This window comes from Danio rerio, chromosome 22 (assembly GCF_052040795.2).
Source record: "Danio rerio strain M-AB ecotype USA chromosome 22, GRCz13ab, whole genome shotgun sequence".
In the NCBI taxonomy this organism is placed as follows: domain Eukaryota; kingdom Metazoa; phylum Chordata; class Actinopteri; order Cypriniformes; family Danionidae; genus Danio; species Danio rerio.
In genome coordinates this window covers 27,464,372-27,490,952 of record NC_141042.1, presented here as the reverse complement: position 1 = coordinate 27,490,952, position 26,581 = coordinate 27,464,372, and the positions used below count along the sequence as shown (strand labels likewise).

Here is a 26,581-nt window from a genome sequence, read left to right as displayed (position 1 = left end):
TGCATTAAACAAGGTCAGGGGATTTTTTTAGAGATCCTGTGATGATTATAATGTGTGAATGGACAAACCAACAGGCTGAGCACACTGTAAAACATCTAATGTGTTGATTTGGTCATTCTAAAATGCCTTAACCCTTTCAATATTAGTGTTGTTATAGTATTAATAACCTCCAGAACTGTCAAGAGTGTCTGTGCTAAGCGTGTCAAGTCTTCAAACGCCATCACGTATTCATTGCATGTCGGCATCATCTTCTGAGTTGCAAGTCATTTATTAAATAAGCAAAACATTGACGCAGCTTCTTCTACAACAGCAAATTCTGTTTTTATTGTTGATATTTGGTGTCAGTTAATCAGGAAGTGATGATTTTGTTCTTTTTGACTCATTGGATGGAAACAATGCTTCATTCGCACGTTTTTTTTTTTTGTTTTTTTTTTTTTCGATATATCAGTTTTGGGCATAAAGTTATTCTCATTTCTGGATGAAAACATAGCTAACGACTCTAAATCCAGCTAAGGCACTAAAGCAGCAGAGCTTTTATTATGCCACAGTTCACCATTTTCTGCTCTTCCTATATGAGCAGTACTGTTTTATCATACTAAATACATTTAGGCTCTGTGCAGTCCAATAAATCATACAACATATTAAAACGTCATTGTTGTTTTTCTGTTTTATATCAAATCTAACCGGATATATAGGGTCATGATGTCATTGACATGGACCATGTCACTAGTTAAAATGAGTATTTTTATGGATTTGAACATTTTCTAAAATAATTAAAATGGGTAAATCAGCAAAATTGTCTAATAAATAAAAAATAAATAAATAAAAACATTTTACATATTGTCCCTTTAACCTGCTCAGGACATAACTTTAAATAATGATCCTTTTAAGTTGTAGGCTGACAGGTTGAGTAAACACTGCAATACAAAGTGCAGCATAAACTTTAATGTACCAATGACAACAAATGGCAATGCAGAGAATGCAACGCACACAGTTAAAATGTCCAAATAATAAATAAAAATAGATTTTTATAGCCTACCATTTTGTTTACAGCACCTTAAACGTTTCTAATGCTGGGTGTCTGTGTGTTGTCAAGAAAACTGATTTTGCCCAGAATACACTGCAAACATTGCACAATTGCTTTACAAAGTTTCGAGATTCACTAAGCTCCCAGTTTAGTGGGAGGAGGGATTTGGGCATATGTCGATATTTTAGCTGTTTGTTTTCTAGTTATTTCTGACATATTGAGTGGCGGTTACTTCAGCAGGACGATGCTTCTTCAGCTGCTGTTATGGGCGACCCTGCTCTGTCAAATCTGCGATGGAAAGGCCTTCCCTCAACGACAGTGCGTTTAACTCTGCATTATTAACTTTTAATGTGTAAAAATATATTCTTATCTTGTCGACGTTGATTTTTATAATGTGTTTATCTTGTCAAATGAGCAGCAAGAGGACGGTTTGGAGACCTAATATGCGACAAATGTAAGTAGCCTAACGTTACCCTGTTTCGTTTTGTGTCCCGAAAATGAACGATTATATTAAAACAATATTAACCACAAATTAAGCATCAATATGTTTAACAATGTTGTTTGTTGTAAAATGTGCTTAAACTAATAAAGTCATTTCGGACTGTTATTTCTTTAGTATTTATAAGAGAATTGTGTAGAAAAATATTTATATATAAAGTTATATATATATACTGTTGAAGTTAGAATTATTAGCCCTCTGATTTTTTTTTTCTTTTTTTAATAATTTCCCAAATTATGTTTAACAGGGCAAGGAAATGTTCACAGTATGTCTGATAATATTTTTTCTTCTGGAGAAAGTCTTATTTATTTTATTTCAACTAGAATAAAAGCAGTTATTAATAAAGGAAAACATTTTAAGGTCAATATTATTAGCCCTAAGCTATATATTTTTCTCGATACAGAACAAACCGTCGTTATACAATAACTTGCCTAATTACCCTAACTAGTTAACCTAATAAACCTAGTTAAGCTTTTAAAGTCACTTTAAGCTGTATGTGAGTCTTGAAAAATATCTAGTCAAATATTATTTACTGTCATCATGGCAAAGATAAAATATATCAGTTATTAGAAATGAGATATTAAAACTATTATGTTAAGAAATGTCCGTTAAACAGAAATTGGGGAAAAATTAAACAGGGTGGCTAATAATTCTGACTTCAACTATATCTGCATATCAAATTCTATAATGTAAATACTGGTTGAACTGGAGTTCAATTGAAGTGTGTTTTTCTGTTTACAGTGAGCCGGTCAAAGACCCTTCTCCGTCGTGAGTAACTGTCCTCTGCCCTCAGTAAACACACACATGCACAGATAATCATGGGTAATTTCACAGAGTTGTAATTTATTTACTAAACAAATAAGTGTGCCTTGTGGGATATATTTCAATAAGACTAGATGCATCTTAAATATTATAACATTTTTATTTCTTTTTAGGTTAGGCAAAGTTGACAGTTTGTTATCGATTGCAGATCATTTACATTGAAACAACATAAAATATCCTACAGTACCATACAAACACATAATACATAAACTACATAATACCGATTTTGCAGTTCACATTAGGGCAGCACTATGTATATTTTCTGCATCAATATGGCAATGTGATCATTCGCATGTATGCAGTGTTGAGTGTGGTTTAGATTTTATCATTTTGCAACAGTTTTTTGAAGCCTGTGACTGTGTAAAGGTTTTAAAAACATGACCTATGAAATTGTAATTGTACCATTTGTAACTTTGATAAATTAATAACAATACATTTTATTGAATTTTGGTAACACTTTGCAATTATAGTACATGAATAATGAAGTATTAGTAAGTAAGCTGAACGTTACTTTATTATGAACTAAGGATGAGTTAAGGTGCGCACTAATCTTTACAACCTGAGTCGCATGAGTTCATGTGTGGATAACGATAAAGTCACAATATCATTATACATTAACTTGTCAAAAGTTTATAATGGTTAAATTTAGCATAAGTTAATGTGGTAATTTATACTACATGATAATGCTTAATTTAAAACCCTCATAAACTTGTTTTGGTCACAATTCATGTTATTAACTGCTGGCTTACTATGTGCCTATAATTAAGATATTAGCTGTGTAATAGTAGTTATAAAGCCCCTGTGGCCACCCCAATATGATTTAGTTGTTGATATTATTCATTTAAATGTACTTACTTGAATTCACAATAATAAAAATACTAAACTATTGATCAGCGCCACCTGAGATTGCACACTTTTTATTAAGAAATTTTTATATTTGAAATGAAAAAGTTGTGTTTTATCTGATTGAAAATCACAAATCCAAATAAATTAATAGATGCATTTTGAAATCGGCTTTTCAGAATCTAGTTTATTTAGAAACTCCATTATTTTGCTGGTTTACTTTAGAGCCAAAAATCTCAATGATTTTGTGGATGTATTTTGCAAAAAGGTACATCATAGAAGTATATTTATTAATAATATTGTGGCTCAAAAAGGAACATGGATAAATGATATTATTGGAGTCTGTATAGTAAGTGTGTGTGTATGTAGTAATGTCTTTTGTTCGTTTGTTTGTTTGTTTTATTATTTCATTCATTAATCTTCATTCATTTTAGACATGGCATATACTGTATGTTGTACAATAAAAGTATGTGAAAAATAACTTACCTGAAAGGAGTTTTTAAACTAAATATTGGTTTTTATTTGGTTTGCATGTGTACTTGCTGAATTATTTAAGGAAATAAATTACAATATTAATGAGAAATTAATGAAAGAGTAATTAATGGAATTATTTAAAACGTCATTATTTCCTTTACCAGAAACAAAAACATAACATTACTCATTGTTCACAATATATACACAGTTCATTATTGTTTTGTGTGCCACCCCAAGATTTGGTGTGGCCTTACTTGGCCACCCCTAAGAAAATTTTCTGGGGGCGCGACTAATCCCTAAAACCACCCAAAACCTAAACCCAACTTCTACCTTACTAACTATTAATAAACAGCCAGTTAGTTGTTTATTAATCTCGTAGTGTTAGTTAATGGTTTGTTAATATTGTGAATTGTGACCTAAACTAAAGTGTTACCGAAAAGGGTTGTCAACATCAACAGTTTAAATACAGGAGTTCATGAGGGATGAGTTAATGTATATAATTAATATATATAATTAAGAGATATAATTATACATTAATAGCTCATTAGTTCATGTCGGCAGGGGCGGACTGGCCATTGGGAGCACTTGGACGTTTCCAGGTGGCCTGACGGGCAATCTGTCCTGCCACCGTGACTCTGGCCTATCTCTAGCCCTCCCGCTCTTCACTTGCCGTCGTCATCCCAATTTTTCTCATTATTGAACTTATCAACGCTTATAGATTGTTTATTATATTTTTGCACTTCCATACAGAATCATTCCAATCCATCTAAAATTCTAAATTATTTCCAAATGGTGATTTAATTCATTTAGTGCAGTTGTATTCATGTCGCAATATATATCGCAGAATACAAAAATATCCCAATGTTTGATTTTTTTTCAATATCGTGCAGCCCTAATTCACATGTTCATAAATAGATAAATGTGAGAAAAAAAAGGAAATTGCATGAACCAATTTTAAAATATATAAAAAAATATGACACAAGCTATATAAATAAACTATAAATTCACAACAATGAATTATGTATCAATAATATATATTAACTATTCTTCCAATCCTAATAAAAGTTATAAAAAATGACTATGCATGACCATATGTTCTAAAACCCAAATTCAACCAATTGTCAATAATAAATAGATATTTATTTTTCTAATATTGAAGAATGGATTTATTTTTGCTAAAATTTATATAAAAGGTAAAACTTGCACAGAAGCAAAATTATTTAAATAGAAATTTCCATCTCATGCTTTTTTAAATTGTTATGCAGCATAAACATACAGAATGCTAATGGTCTCATTATTTTCCTGTTTCCTTTTTCCACTGTGCTGTTTTTTTTTTATTCTCAGTCTCCATGATAAGCAGCTAAACAAGTTGTCGTAATTAATTTAATCCTCTATTTATGATGTTGTAAATGCAACCAGGAAACAGTATGTGGGGCTATTTGTTCTCAGGGAAACAGGCCTTTGTTATCTAAACTAGTCAACATTTGGAATTGGACTTAAACCTTTCCAAAAATCCAAATGTGTTCTTGCCTCAGGACAACTTTGATTAACTTTTTTGATCCCTTTCAAATGTTGAATACTGTAGTTCTTATGATTTGAGCTCCTGCAACTACTCGGTGCAAATGCATCTTTTGTTTTTCTTGAGGTTTTCTCTTCTAGCTCCAGCAAAAATAAGGCCTGGAACAAAACAGAACATCCTGGTGGAGGGACACAACCTGGCACAGGTGGTAGAAGTCACTGTTGTGGTTTACGACTATCCAAACTCCCAAACTGCCTTGTCGCGGGGCTCGGTTTTCCTCAGTTCAGACAACAACTACAGCGCCCTGCAAACCCTAGAGGTGAATTTATGTATGAATGCATGAAACCCTTCTCTGCATCAAAATGGCTTAAAGGGATAGTTTACCCAAAAACAAAAATTACCCACAATTTACTCACCTTCAAGTAGTTCCAAATTTGTTAAGGTTCTTTTTCTGTTGAACTCAAAATAAGATATTGTGAAGAATGTTAGATACTTGTAATCATTGGCCTCCACAGTAGGAAAAGCAAAGACTATAAAAGTCAAATGTTACCGTCTTGTACCGTCTAGTTTATTTCAAAGATTTACTTTTGTGTGCAATGGAAGAAAGAAATTAAGTTTTGGGTATCTTACCCCTTTAACCCTTCGACTGCCCCTCTACAAAATGGTTGACCATGTTTCTACTGTTTTAAATAGCAGACTGTTAAAGTAATTTAAAAAGCAAAGTGATGGTTTGCACACACAGCAATGTTGGTTTACAAAAAAAATATCAAACATAATCCTGTCACACACTACTGCACTTGATTTTGGTTTTATTGTAAAAAAAAACAAGAAAACGTGTTAAATGAGAATCCTTTGTGATGAAATATTTTATGGCATACTTAAAAAACTTAAAAAGGTGATTTAGTATTCAAAAATGTTTTATTTTGAATATTTTTATGTAAATTGGTATTACACTTCATATTTTCAAATTTTTCATTGTATATGTATTAAGCCTGGTACTTTTACCATAAACTGACATATCTACCATTTGGTAGAGGCTGGTATTTTAGACATTATGGGATGTGTTGGTAAAAAAGATGCATTGAGTGTGTTAACTAGCGACATTATCACAAGAAAATAGATTTTTATAACATAACTGAGTGACCAAAAGATACACGGACCGCTCACCGGCCCTGCACGCACTGCTTGACATGGATGAATCTGTTAACGATATAACTGTGCTGTTCTCACGGGTGCTGTCTGATATTGCACTGATGCTTTTGACATATACTGCACCTTATTATATGCATAAGTCATGTTAATAGCAATAATGGTCTTTTCATGAGTAGCGATATTAGTTTACTCAGTGTAAGCCCGTTTGCGATGGTGTACATGGTGTATTTGACATATAGCTGCCACTTGCATGGCGGACAGCATCTGGCGATTATATGAAGGATTAAACAGAGGCTCTCGTGCTAGATGTGGCAAACAGTTACCTGAAAATTCCATCCCACAGACTTTTCATAGCGGACTTGAAGCCAATGGAAGTCTTTTATTCACTCTTCGAAAAGTGTAGATGGTGGTGGATTACCATTCAGCACATGATCACTACTAAGATGTGTCATTATTTGTAACTTTAGATGCCATGGTTTCTAAAACAAAATCTGTCAGTGTTATCTTCATTCTCATTTTCAGCGCTTTATAATTTTTCGCGGTAGTAGCTCTCTCTGTCATCCCAAGCCAGAAGGCATTGACTGAGTGATTGACAGCTGATATTTTAGTGCCAGAGCTGTGGTGGGAAGAGCGCGAAGGCGGGGCAAGCATTACGGACTTGGCTTTGTTTACTGCCGCAAATTGACCTGACAACTGAGCGCTGCGTTTCAAGTGCAGAAATGCATTCTGGTGAATGTTTCCCGAATCCGCGCATGTGATGAACATTTTGCAGTAAAAACTGGTCGCACACAACATTTTTTTGCACTCGCACAAATGCGCCCAAATATATTTTGAGGTCGCATAGATAAAATTTCGGGCGCATATGTGACCAAAATTGTCGCAATTTCAAGCCCTAAATTATTATTATTTTTGATTTATTGCTAATATTTTTTAATCTCAAGAAGTAAGCTTCCACACTCTAATGATAAGCACAAACCCGAGTAAGTCAATAGGGTATATGCACAACTAGGGTTTCTTCCTATAACGATTTACTTCCGGTGAATGGTTAATGTGACTTTTTCAATTTTATACAATTCCATTTACAGCATCGATGGTGTAAAGTAATTAAAATATAATCAGTTAAGTAGACTTCACCATTCATTTTGTTGTTTAAGTGTAAAACTAGACGAAAAGATCGCACATCAGGATCAGAAGGCGAGCCTAGAAACTCCATTGAAAAAAACTGGAGTAAAATACATTTCCATATTTTAAAAACATGTAGTTTAATGCAGTGCTGCTTGTACATTTGGAGACCCACTTTATATCATATGTCAATCCGGCGGTACAAATGGTTGATTTTTAAAGAAAACAGACCTTAAACACGCTAAATTGTTTAACGGCATACAGTTCACCGGAAGCATTTGACCCAGGTACCTGAAGAATTAAAAGCCATTTTGCATATATCCTATAATTTATCATATAAAATAAGCTACTAAATTGCTTATACAATACAATTTTCCCACTGTGTGAGTTTCGTAAATTCTGAAATTATTTTAGTGCTCATACAAGCTATTCGTAAATAAAGCCCTTTGCTGAAGTTCTCTAATGTTTATGATCACATCTCTTGTTGCATGCAAGTATAATCAAATATGTTTTTTTTTTATCAGATCAACCCAAATTTGCTACTTCCAGATGGAAAAAAGAAGTATGTGAAGCTCGTTGCTCAGTTCGGCAACATCTATCGTGCAGAAAAAGTAATAGCGGTGTCGTTCCGCTCCGGACACATCTTTATTCAGACCGACAAACCTATTTACAACCCTGGAGACAAAGGTCAGCTCTCACATGCTGCTATTGAGCTGTTTTCATAGTACTCATTTAAATTTACAATTATTCCCCTTTTCCCAGTGCGTTTCAGGGCTTTTGTGTCTGATTTGGAGTTTCGTTCTTCTGAGAGAACCATATCTCTGGAGATTCAGGTGATTTGTCACATTAACCTAAGTGTTGTAATCATGTTTGCTGGACAATTGTTTGTTTGTTTGTTTGTTTTCTGGAATATTAATGCTTACAGCACAACTTGCTCATGTTTCAGAATCCAGATGGAATTGCGGTGCATGGTATTGGGAGAGTTAAAGCAATCGATGGGGTCTTTTCTGACATCTTCTCACTGTCTACTGTAGTCAAGTATGCATTCAGAATAGTTCAGTTGTGTTGTGTAGAATATAAAACAGAGTATTATGCACCAAAAGATAAATAGAGTGTTGAGGTTGTTTAAAGAATATTCAGATGTAGTTTAGGGTGCTTGTCCACTGTTGTGTTTTTTCGCCCTAGCCAAATACACTACCTGACAAAAATCTTGTCCCCCATCTATGTTTTAGAAACAATAATTAAAAACTTGACTTCTAGTTGATCATATGGAATCAGAAGTGGCTTTTATGAAAGGCAAAGGCCTCTAGATTATAATAATGTAATAATGTTCATCTCTGGTGACTGGGCTGGCCAATCCTGGAGCACCTTGACCTTCTTTGCTTTCAGGTACTGATGTGGAGGCTGAAGTATGAGAAGGAGCACAATCCTGTTTAAGAATTTGTCTTCTCCTGTGGTTTGTAATGTAATGGGCAGCACAAATGTCTTGATACCTCAGGCAGTTGATGTTGCCATCCATTCTGCAGATTTCTTGTAAACCCCTCACTGAATGTAACTCCAAACCATGATTTTTCTTTCACCAAACTTGACTGATTTAGTTCAGAATCTTAGGTCCATGCAGGTTTTAATTTGATGTTCAGTAGTATTTGTGATGATTGGGATGCAATTTAACAGTTGATTCAGCTGAAAAATCTACCTTCTGCTGCTTTTCTAAACGATCAACTAGAAATCAAGTCATTATTTGTTCCTCTTACAACTGGGATAGATGACAAGACTTTTGTCAGGTTGTGTATATAAATATATCAGAAGTGCCATATTTTTCTGAACACATTTTTGAAAAAACACTGCCGTTTTCAGCTGCGCAAAAACATGCTTTGGTGGATATGTGTCCTTTAGGTCCATTCACACCAAAGCTTTAAAGTTTAAACAATATTATATAAAAGCAAAAAAAAAAAAAACAAAAAAAAAACATTTGAGCATTTTGATTTTGCATGAAATAACAAAAAGGGTCATTTGTTTTCATACATTTATATAAATGTTTGTCTTTCAACTGCAGAAAATTGATAAAAATCATCATTTAGTGGAATAAACCTGACCACTTCTCTAAAAAAGCATTACATAACTTTATTTCTTTTATTTGAAAATCTGAAGAAATATTATCTGAACTTTTTAGAATAAAACATGTAAACATTTTACTTAAACAGATACCTAACAAACAAAAACCAAAACTTTTTTTTACCAAATCTGTATGTACAAACAGAGGGGAAAATAAGTACTGAACACGCCATGTTTTTTTTTTCTTGGGAATAATATATAAAGAAGCTGTTGACATGGAAATGAACCAGATTTTGCTAAAAACTAATACAAACAAACAATACAAACATAAAAAAAAAAAAATCTGAGTAATTTAGTTGTGTAATAAAAATGGAATGACTTTGGAATGGCTTTTTTGGTGATGGCAGCTTAAAGACGCCTCTCATATAGAGAATTGAGTCACATAAATTGCTCAGGTGTAATTTTATTTATTAATTTTTTTCACAGACTTCAACAGAGGGTAAAAATCTTGATGATGCAGTGGGTTTCGTCTATCAATTCAGATCTTTATTTTGTATTTTAAATTGGATTTAAGTCAGGAGATTGACTGGGCCATTCTACAGCTTGATTTTCTTTCTCTGAAAGCATTTGGCTGTGTTTTGCATCATTGTCTTGCTGAAATGGTTTCATCTTCATCATCCTGCTAATGTAGATGTTGGTCTGAAGCAGCAAATAGTACATTACAATGAGGAAGGGCAGAGGGTTGCTGAATAACTACTGAGAGATTTCAGCTGCTGTCTTGGCTTTTACTGCCTTTCTACACCTTCCTTTCTTCATATGTTCAATACTTTTTCCCTTTGTCATTTCATTTTATTACAGATAACTTAATTTGTAAAATAATTAGATTTGTTTTCCTTGCATATATGGATTTCTTTGGTTGTTACCAACATATAGGGAAAATTTCAAATCAGCGGCACCTTTAGAAATATGTTTTCTGAGAAAAATGGTGACATGTTCAATACTAATTTTCCCTGCTTTACTTGTGTGAGCATGTGTGTGTGAAGTTTTTTTGTGTGACTTGACCAAAAGTATATTTTGGATTTCCTAGAGAGGGCAGATGGAAAGTTGTAGCAAAGTTTGATCAGGGAAAAGAGAATGTTTTCAGCAGAGAGTTTGAAGTGAAGAAATATGGTAAGCCCTTCATATTACCTCCTGATTTGTTTCTTCTACATATTTCTTTCTCCGTTTCTGTGTTAACACCATTTCTTCTTTTTTTTCAGTGCTTCCAGCATTCAACGTCACACTTACTCCTAAAACATCCCACCTTAGTCTGGATGCAGAGAAGTTGGAAGTTGAAATAACAGCCAGGTGTGTCAAAAATCAAATTGCTGTGAATTATTTTAAAACCAATGATGCTTTATTTGAAATATTTACTCACCAGTGGCCAGTTGTACCAGCAGTCTGCAAGTTAAAATGTAGCCTAGTTTTGACTTAAGGGGACACTAAGTTTCAACTTACACTCTACTAAATTAAGTTTCACAAACTAATTTCGAGAGGAGCACGTGATATGATTGACTGCAGCTGGCCACTCATCTACACTCATTAGCTAGCCAATCGGATTGATCCAAACTCACTATAAGTAACCTAGCTAAGAACTACTCCCTTATCTTCGTTTTCCGAAGAAACCCCCCATCCATCCCTTCTCCTCCTTTACTCTTTTGCTGAGGGGAGCTGTCGAGAACACCTGACCTCGTACTCCCCTCAAATGCTTTATGGACCTGGCGGGAGCCCTGGGCTCAATTATCTCCGAGCTCAGGGTTCTCTCCCCGGACAGCATGCCAAACCTGCTAACTTGCTAAAGTTGTCAAACAGTATCTAAGTGTGAACTTTTGAAATATTTCTGTGTCACGGAATTTAGTTTAAATGTAAAGCTATGTTCTAACTAAATATTTACAGCAGAAAAGAAATGACAGCGAGATTAGTTTACATTAAGGAGCCCGTGATGATAATGGAGAATGATCTCCCTCTACTCAAAGTCTTATTTTCCTCCCAAATCTCGCATATTGTTCGGGCTGTGAAAGAAGAGTTTAATTTTCTTTCAAGGAGTGTTTTGTGTTTATTGTGTCCACTAATTAAAACGAGAATTTCTTCATGACTGAGTTTTTCACCCTGCACTTTTCTCTGTCATATATAGGATATATAAAAAAATCAAATGTAATGTTTGATAACATCATATGTATTTGCCATGCATTCAGGGCGCGCAATGCAGATATGTGCATCGTCTGTAATTAGTGACTGTTTTGGCTCTAAAGCATATCATATAGCGGGCTTGTTTTCAAGCGATTCACCTCAGATGTTATTCTTTCCTCTTGTTTATGCTGTAGATAACTAACCAACAAAATATACATCAAAATTAAGTTGCACATTATACAAAATGAAATTTGTTGCAAAAATATACGTTTTCAAAGAAATATATATTTACATATGTATTTTTTTTTAGTTTAGTTTGTCTTAAACAACTGTGGGTGGATGATATATGCTTCGCTTTGTGGAAAATAACTGATGATTTACTGTTGTTGTAAACATCTGTCATATAGGCCTATTTGCAGTATTTTTAATATGTCATTATTTTAAAGATTATGTCTGGCATCTGATTTTTCCTCGGTAATTTTGTCTTTTAAATATCTAAAGGCTGGGTGTTTTACCGTCAATGAGGGACAATAGTGGTATTACAGATTTAAAAGAAAATATCTTAACATTAAAAAGGAAACATAAGCTTGACAACAGATCCTATCAATTTAGTGACAAATGCCCTAAAATAATGCCGCCTGTAGTTTACAGCAAGCATCAAGTATTCATTGAGATTGTATAGTCTGTCATATCTTTCGTCTGTCTTTTCAAGTTTTTTTTTTTTCCTCGTTAGGGATGGCTTTCAAAAATGATGACATGAAACTCTGCTGAGTAGTTGTGCTGGTTTACAAACACTTGGGTCTGTAATCTTATTAGCATCTTCATAAGGGTTATATTGTTTTAAACGATGAAACAGGTTTGTGATGTTGCCTGCTTTGATGACACGAGTCGTCTGCACAGTTTGCAGTGCTTGTTGCTTTTTTTGTGTCGGATTGCAAAAAATTAAGTAGCTCAAGACTACTGAAGTCTAGTGACGTTTCTTGTCAACAATGTCTGTGTCTGACCTTTTTTACCTGATTTTTTTCTTACTTCTTTAAGTGCCACTAACACTTTATGGCTGTAAACTTGTATACTGCGTGCGGCATCCGGGAGGGCAGGCTGCAAAATGCCTGTGCAGCGTTATGCGTAGTGTGTAAATATTATCGAGCAATTAACAAACTGTTTTATTGAAAATGTATATATCATGATAATTATCGATATCAAATTATCGCCCAGCCCTATATGATAATATTGGAAAGTTTGTGGAATCCTTTTATTGTGTTGATTCCGTACATGTGGTCACTGTATATATTTCATCCAGGTATCTTTATGGCGCGCAAGTGAAGGGTGTTGCGTATGTGCTGTTTGGTATTGAAATTAATGGTGAAAAGAAGAGACTCACATCCATGAAGCAAATTGATGATGTAAGTGTTTAATTTAAACATGCTAACAGTTTAATTATCTTTGTAGAAATTTACTATTGCGACTCTGTGTCTATTACAGCTAAATGGAGGAAGTGTTAGTTTGACTATGGAGGAGATAAAGAGAGCTTATCCTGACATAAACAGCCTCTTGGGGTCTACGGTGTATGTTAAAGCATCAGTATTGACTAGTTCAGGTAAGGAAGTTCTACACCCTAGCTTAACAACACGCAAGCAATGCTCTAAAAATCTCCTAACTCATGGAACATCAACAAGGTATCACTTGACTTGTAACAGTATAGCTAAAGCTTGGCAACCACTCACAACAACTTTTATCCTCTTCACAGGTAGCGATCTTGTGGAAGCAGAGAAATCCGGCATTAAAATCGTAAATTCACCCTACATGCTTACCATCAAGGACACACCAAAATATTATAAACCTGGTCTGCCGTTAGCCATGACGGTAATCTAATATTCATTGCAATGCTTACAGTTTTAAAACATACCTTTTGAATATAATAATTCAACAATTTTATCACCACTTTCAATCAATATCATATTTAATCATTAAAAATAAAAGTCATCAAAATATGTTTATTCCACTATTTTCAATTAGTTGATGTTACATCATGATGTTAGCATTTTCCAATTAGCAAACATGTTTTTTTGCTGTTTTTTTAGGTTATCGTGAGTAACCATGATGGATCTCCAACTCATAATATTCCTGTTAAAGTCACCTTTCTTGAAAGTCCAATCAGTGTCCACAGTGGCACCATCAACATTCACATCAACATGCCGAAAACGCACATACTGTATGGCAATTCCCAGATATTGAAAGTAAGTCATTCGCATAAACGCACACAAAAACAGCAAGCCCCATTTGTGCTGAAAGTTACTTTACTTTGTACCTATACCTAATCAAATTGTAATATTGACCAGAGTGTCCTACATTAGTTACAACCTCAATTAAACACACCTTAACCAGCTAATCAAGCTCTTTCTAGGTATACTAGAAACTTCCAGGCAGGTGTGTAGCAACTTGGAGCAAAGCTATGCAGGACACCGGCCCTCCAGGACCGAGTTTGGACATCCCTGCATAAGCGAACTAATCGGCTGCTTAGGGACCTGCTGCCGCTAGTGGTCCTGGCTGTTTCCTTGCTAAAATCATTTTTATTTGCATTTTACAAATTATCTTCATAGACAGTGCTTTAGTACTTAAATATTTATAAAGTTTTACTGAAAAGAAAAAAATACCTAATTTTAATAAAGTTGAAAATGTTTTCGTGGTAGGTCAGTTAATCAACAGGAAGCTCGCAGGATCTCGTTTCTCATATGGGATCTGTGTTCTTGTGGTTCGAGTTTGTTCTTTAAAGGTAACCTGCGAGAACGACAGGTCACTACAAGAACGCAAATCCGTGCACAGACACAGCTATTGCCTTTGGTCCATTGCCTGTCCCATATACTATACTGGAAATTAGACAAGTGAATGATGAAACAAATCTAACAATACTCTTCAGGCTCAGAAAAAGAGAAGGGGAAAATAACGGCGAGAAAAGACAAGCACAAAATGATTTTTAGCTTTGCTTTTAATTGCTAATGATCATGTGAAAACAGATATAATCTAGCACACTTATTGAAAATAGGCAATTACAGAATAATAAACGTTGACTACTTGAATTATATAGAAAATAAAATACATATATAACTTAAATAATCTCTCAAACAGAAATAGACTTACAGATCTTGCATATGCTTTGCGTTTTCATCCCTTTACAACAACAACAACAACAACTATGACCAGTAAAAGATGGGGAGCTACAAATCCTTTAGAAGATTGCCTTTATAGAAGAATATATATATATATATATATATATATATATATATATATATATATATATATATATATATATATATATATATATATATATATATATATATATATATATATATTTTTTTTCCTGGTTTTATAGATGGTTTTTTAAACTAAGTCTAAAATGTATTTTACTGAAATGCAATACTGAAGTGTCTTTAAAAGATGGGGAGCTACAAATCCTTTAGAAGATTGCCTTTATAGAAGAATATATATATATATATATATATATATATATATATATATATATATATATATATATATATATATATATATATATATATATATATATATATATATATATATATATATATATATATTTTTTTTTTTTTTTCCTGGTTTTATAGATGGTTTTTTAAACTAAGTCTAAAATGTATTTTACTGAAATGCAATACTGAAGTGTCTTTCACTGACATATTTTGCACACTGGTAATATTTTTCCTGAGACAAGTTTATAAGAGTTATGTCCTAACTGAATTAACGAGAGTTTAATATAAGCTCTGGACCCTGCATCTCAAATAAAGTAAAGAACAGGGAAGGTGACTGAAGGAAACAGAGTTTGTGTTTGTGTTTTAACATTAACCCAGTGTTGATTACCTTTTTCGTATTGTTTTATATTTTTTATTATTTATGGATCAATCTTTTGCCTTAATGTTAATTTTTTTTTGAGTTTTTAAAAAGTTCTAAATTGTGTATTTTATTACTAAAAATGCATTTTCATTTTTGGCAAGTTATTGTTCATTGTCATTTTATTGCAGAGTTTTGCTTTTAGAATTTATATTAAAAAAATACTATAATCTTTTATAGAATCTTCAATCTATTTGCTAAATTAATAGAATTTGTTTTAAACACTCCAGAAGGACGCAACGTAGGAATTACTGGTCCTTGTACTGTTTATTTCTTCATTTTTGAAGCTGCTAGACAAAAACAGTGCTGTTTTAAAATGTCCAAGTCATTCAGACAGTTATTAAGTAGAAGAAATTGATTTTTGTTTACATCCCTCAAAATGGTCTTTAATATACTCAACTGAACCACTCAATGAAAATGAGCCAAAATAGGAGTGTTTTAACTGTCTGCTGAATACTGTATATTTAACATCATATAGGTGGAGACAGTGGATCCGTCACTGAAACCAGAACAGCAGGCCATTCAAGAGGTATACGTCAAGCCATATTCTACTTTTAGCGGTCACGATAACTACTTGCACGTCTCAGTGGGAGCAAGTCGAGTGGTGGTCGGTGGCAGTATCAGCATCCAAGTGTACATCAAATCCTCTTTACCAAACCACAGAGCACTCGTGGAGCATCTCACATACATTGTGAGTGACCCTGGAGACATTTCAGTATTAAAGCGGACTGTATTGTCAGTGTTATTCATACTAATAATTCTTTTCCAGGTGTTAAATAAGGGGAAAATAATTCAGGCTGGTAGAGTGAATGTCAAAGGCCAGGACGTAACAAGCGTTCATCTGCTCATTACCTCAGAAATGCTACCTGCATTTCGGTTTGTGGCGTATTACGTTTTGCCATGGCAGCATAGGGCTGAAGTGGTGGCAGACTCAGTGTTTGTTGATGTGGAGGACCGGTGTGTAGGTTCGGTGAGTTCTTGTGGTATTGATAAGCAGTTATTATTAACATTCTGATTTTTAAAAAATATAATTCTGAACAGAAATATCAAAACAATGATGTCTGGCATTGCCTATAATATAAATTTTATAATATAAAATTCAATTTTGTGATTTTTACTAGCTTAATGTTGGACCAGTGGATGGAGAAATTGTCAGTTCTTACTCACCAGGCAGCAGCTTTAAATTTCAAGTGAAAGGTGATGTTGGAGCAAAGGTCAGCCTGGTAGCTGTGGATAATGCCATCTTCTTGTTGAGTAAAAACCGCTTGACGCAGAAAAAGGTGAGTGGTTGTCATTTGCATTCAGGGTTCATACGGTCATGGAAAAACTGGAAAAGTCATGGATTTTTTACATGGCATTTTCCAGGTCTGGAGAAGTTTTGGAAAAACAGAAAAACCCACAAGGTTTTGGAAAAGTCATGGAAATTACAATTACATTTAGTCACTTAGCAGACATTTTTGTCCAAAACGACTTTAGCTGCGGTCACACTAGAGCTTGTGCTTGCAAAATTCTGTCGTACAGTGCTGTGAAAAAAGGCGGGGTTAAAAAATATGATTAGACATTAATAAAAGTGAGCGATTGCTCCATATGTTATAATTTCTTATTTTAAACGATCTTCTATTGGTCTCACACAATCACCTGACGTGATTTCACAGGTAAGAATTCACCAAGCTTGAACTTTCGTATGCAGTGATCTGCGAAACACGTGCCTGGTTTCTGGTCTGCCGTATTCGCATGCCTATGAATGGAAGTCTTTAGAGCGAAAAGTGCAGTGATGATCACAGCTTTATAATACAATAAGTTTTACCTACTATTACTAGTTTAACAAACTATTAAGATTAACTCAAATTAGTTTGACAATATCTGTATATTGGAATGGAGCTTAGTTGTTTTTACTTATTTCCTTTTCTTGACTAAAACATGCTCTCACATTATTAGTGCTGTGTAAGCATCATCTATTTTACATAGACATAAAAATAAATTTTAATGCATGTTTTATGCTATGCTGTAATAAATTGAAATGTTTCTTATGATTTACCATGTATATGTTGACATTACATGAAACAGGTTATGAAAATTGACTTGAAAGTCCTGGAAAAGTCATGGAATTTGTGTTGTAAATATGTGTATGAACCCTGTGCACTGTTCTTTTCAGAACTTTCTCCTCAATGAAAAAAGTAAAATAAATAAAAAATAAAACTCTTTCATTCAGGTGTGGGAAGTGGTGGATCAGGCTGATATGGGCTGCACCGCAGGAGGAGGCAAGGATAATATGGGTGTTTTCAGTGATGCAGGACTGATGTTTCACTCCAGCACAGGAGGTTCAACTGACTCCAAAGAAGGTCTTTCATAGACACAGCAGTAACATTTTACATTTACATTTAACATTTATTTATTTTGAGTTTCCAAAAGAAAATACATATATAACTTACATAATCTCTCATGCAGAAAGAGACTTACAGATCTTGCATATGCTTTGCGTTTTCTTTCCTTTAACAACAACAACAACAACAACTATAACCAGCAAAAGATGGGGAGCTACAAATCCTTTAGAAGATTGCCTTTAAAGAAGAAAAGATATATATTTAGACACATAATAATCCATTTAAAGGTTACAATTCTAGAAAAAGCTGGGCATATTGGTAAAAAATATTTAATCCATTTACTCCAAATCAGAAAAAAGTATTCAGTCTGTGTTCTTAATGAAAAAGATCACCTTAGGTGTCTCTAATTTTAACCTTTTTTTTGTAATTAGTTTTTTACTAGCTGTTACTTGTTTCTAGTTTCTTGTCTTTATTAATCCATTTATATTACCTAAATATAAAGATTCACAAGTGAAAGCAATTTCTACTTCAAAAATAGCATCTAAATGTATTTTATTCTCTTTCCAGCATGAGGTTAATTACTGACAATCCCCCTCCAAAAAAACATGATAGTGACTAGCTACAGTACTTTTCCCCTACACATTCTCCAGCAGCTAGTGCCCTTGCCTTTGTATTATATCTGATGGGGTTATGAAAAACCTTACAACATTTTCTCAACAGAATTCTCTCCACATGGCTGAGCTGGTATTTTCCAAAGAGTTTTACAAATATTTTCCTAATCCTCATCTGAGATATTCAGATTTCCTTTCATTTTTCATTCAAAGCAGTAACATTTAATACAGTTCTACTAGAATATGTTTGGTCACTTTGTTGAGCAAAGGTTTGAGGTATTTCTAATGCTTTTACTTGCAGTACCAATGCTGCATATATTTGATTAAAATACAGCTAAAGATGTAATATTACTGGATATTATTATACTGGATTATTAGTATTTTAATACATTTTAAAATATAATTTATTCCAGTGATATTTAAAACCTGAATCATTAGCATCATTATGGCAGTCTTCAGTATCAGATGGTCCTACAGTAATCCATCTAAACTGTTGTTGATGATAATAAGTAATGTTTTTACATCGAGAACAATTATGCTGCTTCATTTTTCATCAGTATTTTTTTTATTTTTTAACATTAAGTCTTTACTTAATTTCTTTTAATAATACAATGCATTTACAATGTAATCATTTAAAAGTGTAAATAAAGCCAGTCAAACATTTTATAATTGGGCAAAATTAATAGCACAAAATGGAGGTTGTCAAAATGGATTACAAAATGCTGGAAAAATATTCTTTTGACAGTCACCTTGTCCAATTGCTTAGATTTTTAAGTAAGGTTATTAAAGTCAGAGCCAATGTAACACAGAAGTTCCAATGTTAAAACAATTTTTTTTGGAGTTTATTAGATGAAAAAGCAATGTTAGTTAATGAAGTAATTTCATATTCATTTCATGAAATCTAAGGGGCCATTTACATGACAATGTTTTCAGCCTGTTTGATTTGGCTGTTTGTTTACGCAACAGTGTTTTTGTGACTGGATACACACAAAGCAAACAGAATTCAGACAGATTCGATCTGTATGATTGTGTAAACATGAAATAAAACGCATGCATGTGGATATTCAGAAATTGGTTTCAGGCCTCTTTCATATGTGGAAATAAATCATATATAAAATGAAATCAGATATTGGCTACAAATCATAATTGGACATCAAGATCTGAGAGTGTAAACGTTAAAACACTTGTGTAGACATGGAACAAAAAAAAAAAACGAATTAAAAAATGTTTCCATTTTTAGCTGTGTCATATAAACGTAGCCTAAATCTAACAAAAATTAAAATTACCCCAAGATATGGGTTGTCCATGGAAAGTTGACTTTTATATGTACTTTTATTGGTTTGTTTCTCACAGACTGCTCCAGTAAAACTAAACGACGAAGACGTTCTGCAGCCAAACTGCAGCTCAGAGATCAGCTCGGTAAGTCGGAATTATCAGTGTATCAAATGTTCTTTAAGCAGTCATGACATGGATTTAGCAGCAGGCAGCAGTTTCTAACTGGCGGGACTATTTTCAGGCATTACATACTATCATTGAGCCTGCTGCAGCCAGGTTACAGCAGCAAAGTTCCTTGACTATTACGCTGGAATGAGAGTATAGTTGCTAGCTATAGAAAATACTGTAGCAACTTTTCATTTTTTGTCAGTTTTAGTGTATAATGTATCTACAGAAGAGTCAAGCATTAAATAAGAAAATTATTGAAAAATGTTGTTCTTTTTTTTTTTTTTTTTTTTTTTTTTTTTGCGAGATGCTAATGGTCTAATCTATTTCAATAATCTATGCTAAGCTAAGTTAAAAGTTCTACCACCAGACCCGGAGATTTACTAAATGCTAGAGTTCCTATTTTCAAAAGAAATTGAGTGTTGGTTTAAAGCAGTATTGAATAAATGCATTGTTAGAACATTTAAGTGTTGAATCTGTGTTGAAAAGTCAGAATATATTATTAAAGATATTCAGAAGCTAACCTAACCGTTTAAATATTTTTGTTTCTCTCACTCAGAGAAGGCCTATTCAGATGAGCTCCTGCAGAGGTGTTGTGTAGATGGCATGAAGGAGATTCCCATGCCGTATTCATGCTACCGTCGCTCTCTCTACATCACCGAGGACTGGAGCTGTGTGTTGGCTTTCCTGCGCTGCTGTGCAGAATACAGAGGAGAGGAGCTCGGCGTCATTACCAGACCTCCACCAACCACTGCTCCACCAACCATTGCTCCGCCAACCACTTCTCCACCCACCCTCTTTCTCGTACCACATCTTGAATATCATTTTCCGGAACGACCAGTTTTTTTTGTGAGGGATAGAATACTACAATCCATGCCAAAGCTGCATGCCGAAGCTAATGTCATCGGAGTTCGTCAGGACAGTTATCGGGAAGTCATTGTAGAAGAAGAGGAAGAAGAGGGGGCTTCAGTGTTTGAGGAAGATGATTTGGCTGATCTTGAGGATATTTATGTGCGCAGCAAGTTTTTTGAGTCGTGGTTGTGGACCGATATCAGACTGCCTAGCACTGCCAAGTCTGATGGGTAAGAGTTTAGCATTTGACTCGATGTAGATGTCGCACTGTTGTTGTATTAATTGTTTTGTTTTTTCTTTAGGTTGGCTGTGCTTCCAGTGGACACCGTTCTTCCAGACAGTATCACACAGTGGGGGTTTCTAGCTGTCAGTGCCTCACCTGAGAAAGGTGAACAGAACTTTCATGTTGTCACAACACAAATTTAAGTAGATTAAACAAAAATAGTTAAGGTCTCGTTTACACTAATATGTTTTAGTTTTAAAATGGCCTTGTAGAACGAAAACGATTCACACTGGCGTTTCACCTAGCATTCCTTAAAGATCTATGTCCACACTACACTGCTGAAAACGCACATTACATGACCACAAACGCACTCTGGCATGCGCTGCATCATATGCGGAAGTCTGAGCTCCAGGCAATCAGCTGGTACTTTGAACACACCTCCCCAGGTGAGAGCAGCACACATCGAACAGTTCATCTAGGATCTACCGCTGGATGTCATCGAACTAAAGGTGTTAAGCATGATATTTTATTCATCTTGTCTCTATCTAATGACTCTTTGGTCTTTTGAATCTTACTTGTTCTCTACTTGTTTTGGCTGAGCACAAAGATAATTTAATATATAAATTAATGTAACCGCGTGCACTGATTCTGCACATTTTACTGATTGCTTGCCTTTATTTCCTATATTGTTTAAACTTATTGTACCTTATGCTTTTATAATGGCCATTAAGATTGACATTCAGCAAAGCAGACAGGGCATGTTTTGTATTTTACAATGAAAATTAAAGTAAGCAGTTCTGTTATAGGATCAGTTTTGTTATAAATATGCACACAGTGAAGAGGACGGTCATAAAAATATGCAGCTACATGATGCCTCAACATTTGTGGTGTCTGTTAAGTTGTTAATATCAAAATGAAAACAGGCAATTCCTGACATCATGTTTCGGAGTCCAACATCGGATGGTGATAATGATGATATTAAAAAATAATAATATTAATTGTAATTATTATTAAGCTATGCGTTGATCGTTATTGTATCTAAATGTATGATTATTTAATCTAATATTTAAAAGGATCATTTAAAATATTTTTATTCACAGGGTGTCCCCTGAATCTTAAAAAGTAATTTTATTGTTAAAATAGTGAAACAACATAACCAGGGTAATATGAATGACGTTTAAGTACACTGTTCCCTTTGAAGATTTACCCGACATGTCCTAAGGAAAGGATGCAAGACCAACCTTGTGTACTTAATATTGAAAAAAAAAACATAATCAGAATGTGTGCAGCCCCACCCTCATTTTCAGATGTCTCCGTTTTCCCCCAGCCACGCTGACATGGAGCTGCAGCGTTTTATAACAAAAATGGCCTCTTCAGTGTTTCCAAAATGCTCCATTTTTGGGGCTTGGAAACTCTGGGTTAGTGTCGACAAAAAAAAAAAAAAAAAAAACTAAGATTTGTCTTGTTTCAATTTATATTAAATAATTAGTTTGAACAAGCAGCAAGAGTCATTTTTGAGTGTAACATCTTCTGCTTCTTCAAACCTATAGATTGCAGCATAATAATAGCAGCGGAGCTAAAATGATAAATGGCAATTGCTTTTATGCAACGAATGTGCCCATATTGTTTTTTTTTAACAAGTAATACTGATCATTTTTCGGTTTAATCCTGAGTCCTTAATTATGAGTTCTGATCTGATAATGATGATAATAATAATAGTCATATTTAACAGGATGATTTAAACCATTTTTATTTACAGGGTGTCCTCTGGGTCTTATAAAGTCTTAAAATGTCCTAAATTTCAAAAACTACATTTTAGACCTTAAAAAGTCTTAAATTCACTTAAATTTGGTCTTTTAGGTAATACATATTCTGTTGTGGGTTGTGCACTACCTAATATAAAAGAGATTGCACATGATCGAATGCTGGAAAAATCATCCCTTTTTTGATACAGTCCAAAAGTGTGCAAGCTCTTTTAGTAAAAGATTAATTAATCCCCGGTGTTACAGAGAAAGATACAGGAAGTCTTTTTTACCAACAGTGATCAGATTGTATAACCAAACTCATACTAGATGAATTGTGTTGAACTGAATTAGTTATTAAATATGGACAAGTGTTTACTCATTGTTTTTGGAACTAAGTTGTGCAGTATGAATGTAATTTTATTTATTTTTTTTTTAATATATATATATATATATATATATATATATATATATATATATATATATATATATATATACACGTATATATACCTATACATATATATATATATATATATATATATATATACACGTATATATACCTATACATATATATATATATATATATATATATATATATATATATATATATATATGTATATGTATATGTACATTATTTATCTATTTTTAGTATGTAGAGCTCTGCTGTGACGTAAATTTTCATTTTGGGGAATAATAAAGTCAAACAAACAAACAAAATAATTGTAAACAGGTCTTAATTTTGCTATGTCCATGTAAAACTACCCAACACGAATCCAATCACCAACAATCCAACTCTATATAACTTTTAACCAAACTCTATTTATAACTATTTACCATGTGGTTTAATCATCGTCCTTACAATCATATTTTTTCAAAAGGTCTCTGTGTATTTGTAGTCCATGTATGGTGAGGACACTGACCTGGACCGACTATTGTGCATACATTTAGTTTGTTACAGTTTTTAAAGATTTTTTTTTTCAAAGATATGTTTTGTTGAAAAATGTGAAGTAATACAACTAGGGGTTGCTTGTTTTGACAATTTATTTAAAATATATGGCAAAAAAAAAAGTATAATATAATATATTTAAAAAGTCCTGAAAAAGTCTGAAATTTCATTCATAATGGTCTTAAAACTCTTAATTTTGACTTTGTGAAACCTGCAGAAACCCTAATTTAGCTTTTAATACCACCATTAAATAAACAGAACTTATTATTTAGCTTGTATTGCACATTATTATTATTACTATTTTATTATTATTATTATTATTATTATATTTCTTTATTAGTCTTTTAATGCAATGATCACCTATGTTTACATAAGAATAATACACATTTGTTAATAAATGACTTCCAATGCTACTTTAAGCATTTCTGTATGTGAATTACAAATGCATTAACCATATTTAGATTTAAGGAAACATGTTAAGGATTTTTGCATATAAATTATTTGAAATATTTCTTACTAATATTGTGATGCTTGCCCAGAGGTGGGTTGCGGCTGGAAAGGCATCCGCTGCGTAAAAACATGCTGGATAAGTTGGGGATTCATTCTGCTGTGTCGACCCCAGATTAATAAAGGGGCTGAGCCAAAAAGAAAATGAATGAATGAAGGAATGAATAATGTGGAGCAATTTTTTTGTTTTGTTTTGTTGTTCTAGTAGAATCTCATTTAGTCACCAAATTTAAGAATTAAAGATTAACTAAAGAAAGTATTAGAAAATGCTATTAACAGTTGTCCAGGGACTTAGCAGTAATGTGTTTGTCTGTATAATTTTGGCAGGTGTCTGTGTAGCTGAACCATATAACGTCCGCGTGTGGAAGCCGTTCTTTATCGACCTGCGTTTGCCTCACTCAGTGTCCAGAAATGAACAAGTGGAAATCAAAGCTGTGATCCACAACTACAAGAACTCAACACTGGAGGTTCGTTCCACACCATCAGTAAACTTTGTGACTTATTTATTTGTGTCTTTTTATCAAATCCAACAATTTACTTCCTCTCTGGAACGGCACTCCTTCTCTGATGACATAATTTTGATGGTTTCTGTAAAATATGCTTAGCCACACCTCTCCAAACTGTTAAGCTGTGGTCACATTGCACTTTTCGCCCCATTCCATTCATGTACACGTGAATGTGCCAGACTGGAAATGCAAGCTCTTTGCGAAGTTCAAGTGACCTGCAAAACCTATCACGTGATTGCGCAAGACCAATATATAAAATTGATCAATATTATACAAAATATATAAAACAATGTAAAATATGGACCAATCGCTGGCTTTTTTAACGTCAAATGATCTTGTTTAACCAGCCCCTTTTCTGAGCACCATACAACAGAATTTTGCATGCTTAAACTCTAGTGTGACTGCTGCTTTAGTTTGTTGTTAATTAAAATTGAGGAGGAGGAGTGCAAAAATAAAACCCCGCCTCCCTCCTACTTAATATTCAGTTTCAGTTGGAAATACTGTCTACACATAATGCCCCATTCTCATGGGGCTTCAGCATCAATGCTTGACAGAGGGCGTGTCTGAAGTTGGGGCTGACGCGATCATCACAGCAGCGTCAGCCAATGAAATTAATAAGCAATCAGCTACTGCCTGAGCTGGTGTATTTGCATACAGAGATCTGATTGGCTGACGCTTTCATTGGCACTTGAAAAGTTGAGCAAGTCCCAATTTCTGCAGCGAGCAATGCCACTAAAGCGGCGCCGACGGATCCACAATGGAGTTCGGCAACGCTTGGCATCACCCATTCAAAGTGAATGGGAAGTGTTGAAGCTGACGCCCCGTGTAAATGGGGTGTAAGTCTGCAGCAACTACCGCTTTGCATTTGCAAGTAGGCTTAGTTTTTAATCAAAAACAAAAACATTGCATACGCCATAATTCACGGTCACATTTGGATTTACTATCGATGAAATGAACATGAGAATGTGCGTTGGTCCCCGCTAACTTCATGTCTGACATATATTTCTTGTGTGTTTGTTTTATTTCTATTGGCAACTCCTAGTGGCAGTTATGTTAAATTGCACACTACAAAGTATCGCACATGTGAAAAACAACACATGTGAAAAACATTGCTATTAATTTATAATTAATAAAATGGGTTTATTGACACAATATTTTTTTTTTTTTACCAATTATGTGATTTAGAACATATAAAAGCATTTGAAAATGTATACAACCCTTAGTCTATGGCAATGGCAGTGTTGGCCTTATTAGAGGACATTGTCAATGGTTGAATCCGAAGGGAACACATTTTTTAGGGATCACAGTGATTTTCTAGCCCAAGATGATGACTGGCTTGTTAGCAGTTTAAGATTTCCAAGAGTGATCCTCTTAGAGCTCTGTGCTGAGACCCAAAAATTTGAGTTCCAAATTTGGAATGAGAGACAGCGAGGAGGCTCCAAGGTGGCAGGGTGCGTGATGGGTGGCTTCTTGGTGAGTGATGTATTTAAAGATATTATTCCAGCTAAGTTTTTTAAAATTATTTTATTGAGCGTAATTATTTAACTGCATATCAGGAGACTGCGGTTATCCATTGAAGACTTGGCTGTTAACCCCCCTCAACAACCCACAAACTGACCAAGAGTGCAGATACAATGATGCCCGGCCGTCGATTAAGCGGCTGAAATGCCAGTGGGGCTGCCTTGATAAGAGCGGAGGGGTGCTGCTATACCACCCTAACAAAGTATTCCTTTAATAAATCTTTGTCTCCCACAGACACGAATACTACTCCAGACAGTAAAGTGTCGCCCACAATTGAGGCAACTCTCTCCTCAGAGGGTGTTAGTTCTGCATCCTCTCTTCCCCCGCCTG

General features: G+C 34.1%; 1 protein-coding gene across 4 annotated transcripts in view; it reads left to right on the top strand.

Moving 5' to 3' along the window:
• Positions 1-1,238: 1,238 nt before the first annotated feature.
• Positions 1,239-26,581, top strand: part of c3b.1 (complement C3b, tandem duplicate 1) — a 51,842-nt gene continuing 26,499 nt past the window's right edge. For 3 of the 4 annotated variants that reach the window (XR_015521257.1, NM_001442341.1, XM_087302999.1), the window contains 21 exon segments: positions 1,239-1,345; positions 1,446-1,481; positions 2,268-2,294; positions 5,311-5,503; positions 7,983-8,145; positions 8,221-8,291; positions 8,405-8,496; positions 10,601-10,683; positions 10,773-10,860; positions 12,983-13,085; positions 13,165-13,279; positions 13,430-13,545; positions 13,764-13,919; positions 16,058-16,270; positions 16,349-16,549; positions 16,701-16,859; positions 17,792-17,921; positions 19,868-19,933; positions 20,514-21,036; positions 21,109-21,194; positions 24,552-24,691. Coding sequence is in view for 3 of the 4 variants with exons in the window: in NM_001442341.1 (NP_001429270.1) it covers positions 1,272-1,345; positions 1,446-1,481; positions 2,268-2,294; positions 5,311-5,503; positions 7,983-8,145; positions 8,221-8,291; positions 8,405-8,496; positions 10,601-10,683; positions 10,773-10,860; positions 12,983-13,085; positions 13,165-13,279; positions 13,430-13,545; positions 13,764-13,919; positions 16,058-16,270; positions 16,349-16,549; positions 16,701-16,859; positions 17,792-17,921; positions 19,868-19,933; positions 20,514-21,036; positions 21,109-21,194; positions 24,552-24,691 (2,835 nt within the window). In the remaining variant the exon portion in view is untranslated. 4 annotated transcript variants of the gene reach the window in all.